Genomic DNA, 3,325 nt, shown 5'->3' with positions numbered 1-3,325 from the left:
GTAAGCTACACCACAAATACTCTCTGGTATGGAGGGCAGAGGTAGATACACAGAAAGCATAGAAACACCTCCCTGACTTGTTGTCTCACATACATTTCTTCTATCTAGGAATATTCAAAGTAATGCAGTTTACTGAATGCATGGATTTTCTGTCGATATTATTATTTTTTTGACTCTGTAAGTTCACTTTTGCCACATGACTTTAGGAAGTCACCTGTTGAAAATGCAACATGTCAAACACATCATTGGGAATCTGTGAAAAGGGAACCTGTTTGCATGAATGAACATTGTCCTGCTGACCGAAGCAGAGGATTATTGTTCTCTTCGGCTCAGAGTGGGCACTGAGGCCACAGAGGCTGACATGACCCCTGTGATCCACACGTGACTCCTCTTTACAACTACAGCTGCTAAAGGTCAGAATTCAGCTCGGCTTTTGCTCAAATTTCCAGAAATGAAAAAGAGAAAATGTGCAGTTCTGGCTCCAAAAAATACTTTTTATTGACAACAATGCATATGAATTCAGATTCTGCATATATTCAAATAGTTTAGGTAGAAAAATGAAACATAAATACACTTAAATATCATTAGAAATAACTTAAATTGTAACAAATGAATTATTTACTTGTGGTAAAAAACACAGCTGGCATAGGAAACATTTAATACACACAATGTCTTCACTGGATGTGTAGCCCTTCCCTTTTTAAATTACACCACTAGCAACATCAACATGAACAACTGAAATCACAAGTGAAATTGCAAAAGGTCCAGTGTTTCAACAAGTGCTTTGTTTCTGCAGAGAGAGGCCCGAGGCCTTGGTCCACTCAACAGCTCTGGTTTCTGGTTTCTCCCCACTTTCCTGACTCGTCACAGCGGCTTCACCAAACACACATGATACAATCCCTCTGTACAGTGTCTGTCTTCACATTAAAAAGCGCACACACATGCTCTTTTTTTTTTTTTTTTAATTTCCACCTCATGGCGAAATAAGTGCTTCGCCATCTCACCTTGGATGCCAACAAACAGACGCAACTCCAAACAGTCCTGTCCAAAGTGGAAATCTATCCTCCTGCTCCTTTTTTTTTTCTCTTTTAAATACACCACATGTAGACAGCAGGGGTTTTTTTTATCCTCCTTTTTTTCTTTCCCCACAAGCAGTGCTTTGGAATTTGATCTCTGGGTGGTAATGTGTCCATCAGGGCACACACCACTAGTCATGTGCAGATAAAAGTCCTTTTTGCAGCTTCAAGTTCATCGTTCAGGCAGGTTGATGATGGGCACCCACTGGTCCATGCAGCGGCTCTCTCTGCAGAATCGATTAACTTTACTCAAGGCAGGGTCCTTCCATGATGTAGAGTGTGGGCTCTGAAAAAAAAAGAAAAAAAAAGAATGAATTAAATGCATATAGTGTAAGTCCATTCAGATTGCTCTACACTTTACTACTTCAGAAATAACCCGTCTGTGCACACAAAAGAGGGAAACTGTATTTATCTCTGCTGAAATTCCTAAGAAGTCATGTGAGGGAGGAGTTGTGTACATGTTTACCAAATGCACAAAGACAAGTACAGACAAGTTCTTCTTGAATTGTAGTTTCACTCACATGAAACAACTTGTTTAAAATCACTGCATTAGAAGAAAAACAAGTAGTAATGGAGCATTGTAGACTGATGGAAAAAGATACTTACAGTGACAAGGACACAGTGCAGGTCCATAGGTTCTCCACCACTCGGCTTCCCACCGCTTCCTCCTCCCAGTATTTCAGCCAGGCGCCGGGTGTTGTTGACTCTCAGGATGTTGATGTCATTCTCGCAGCAGAAAGCCTGAATGAGAGTGAAGTGGATCTGCAGGGCCACATCTTTGACGTCTTCGTCATCGGTGGCCAGGATGCACAGAACCACGTTATCAGGGTCTCTGAGGAGGGATGATAAAACGCAAGTTAACACATATTTCTACAAGACACTGTAGTGCAAGAAATAACTGAATGAAGCGTGCATTTCAGTACAAGAGGATGTGTGAGTTGATGTCTGAAATGTGTCAGTGGGTCACTAACTGGATGTTATGGAGAACATTACTTTGTACTTACACATTAAGAGACTTGGCAGCCTCGTAGACTCCGACTGTAATGCAGCCCTGTGGTAACGCTGAGGTGAGGACTTCTTCCAAAGCTTTCGCCACTGAATCCATTCTACAAAACAACAAGACACATAATGGGACTTTAACTTCATTACAACCGAAGGCACATGAACAAACGTACACCGTCATGTTGACTCGCTAACATTAGCTTGCCTGTAAGATAATGAGCGTGAGAGTGAGTGAGTCCACAAGTTAGTTTCGAGACGAGAAGTAAGTAAAAAGCTATCAATTTCCTTTTCTTTCTATCGTTTTGACAGCTTTAAGACAGTTAAACGACCCATTAAAGACACATTTGTTCAACTTTAACCATTAGCATCGGAGTTTCACCAGTTCAACTAAAAGGGTCGAGTGTCTCGCGACCAACATAGAAACACAAAGCAGATCAAAATGCTGCAAAAGATTCATTAACATTTAAATCTGCAGAAAGCTGCAAGTAAGCATCAAGAGTCAAAATGGAAATCATCATGTTCATAATTGCACTATTCGAGTTAGTGCAGGTTGCTGCATGCAAAGCTTGTTTCCATTAATAAACAAACATGCATCCGTGTATTTAAAACAATTCAACAAGTCATACTCTTAACACAATTTACCTTTCTTGAGAATAATCCCCACTTAGTTCTTCAAATGTCATGTTGTACATGTAATCCAAATCGCTGTAAAAGAGTAAAACGTGTCGCTCTGTTGGAGTTATCCTGGAGGTTTCTCGACTACAAACACACTGTTCTCTATCTGTTCTCCACTGTGCTGCAACTGAGGAGATAAATCTGGTAACTTCACATTAAAACTAGCTGGGACAATGCGAGTCAGGGGATATATTTACATAGCTGTGATCATTGGTCGTATGCAAATGTTTCGGGGTGTGATCTGTAATGCGATTGGATGGATACGCAGCAACAGGCGTGTCTGTCTCCACCCGGAATACAAACTTGCTGCAGCTGCATGCTGGACTCACAGTTACACTCACAACTAGGATTTAGTAATAAAGGTTTACTGCTGCTGCTGCTGCTGCACGCCTCTGAGATGTTCTAGTAACTTTCACATACTAATAAGTTAACGTTTATTTTACTGGTGAGCAACTAACATCACAAAACGTGGCACCAACAAAACAACTACTTTGACGGCGATATTTGAGAAGCTTAAACTGATGAGGAATCAAAAATACATCCCAAAGTAAATTAAAGTTTGTTTGCAAAAG

The 3,325-nt window shown here is 40.6% G+C and overlaps 1 protein-coding gene across 1 annotated transcript; it reads right to left on the bottom strand.

The window, feature by feature from the left end:
- Positions 1–473: 473 nt before the first annotated feature.
- On the bottom strand, positions 474–2,895 carry gadd45aa (growth arrest and DNA-damage-inducible, alpha, a). The gene is made up of 4 exons (XM_020650320.3): positions 2,721–2,895; positions 2,081–2,182; positions 1,683–1,908; positions 474–1,362 (listed from the first exon to the last, which is right to left on the bottom strand). The coding sequence occupies exons 1-4, from the start codon at positions 2,768–2,770 to the stop codon at positions 1,249–1,251; spliced, it is 492 nt and encodes a 163-aa protein (XP_020505976.1). The 5' UTR covers positions 2,771–2,895; the 3' UTR covers positions 474–1,248.
- Between the last annotated feature and the right edge of the window lie 430 nt (positions 2,896–3,325).

The sequence above is a fragment of the Labrus bergylta genome, chromosome 4 (assembly GCF_963930695.1).
Source record: "Labrus bergylta chromosome 4, fLabBer1.1, whole genome shotgun sequence".
In the NCBI taxonomy this organism is placed as follows: domain Eukaryota; kingdom Metazoa; phylum Chordata; class Actinopteri; order Labriformes; family Labridae; genus Labrus; species Labrus bergylta.
This window is presented reverse-complemented; position numbering and strand designations above follow the sequence as displayed.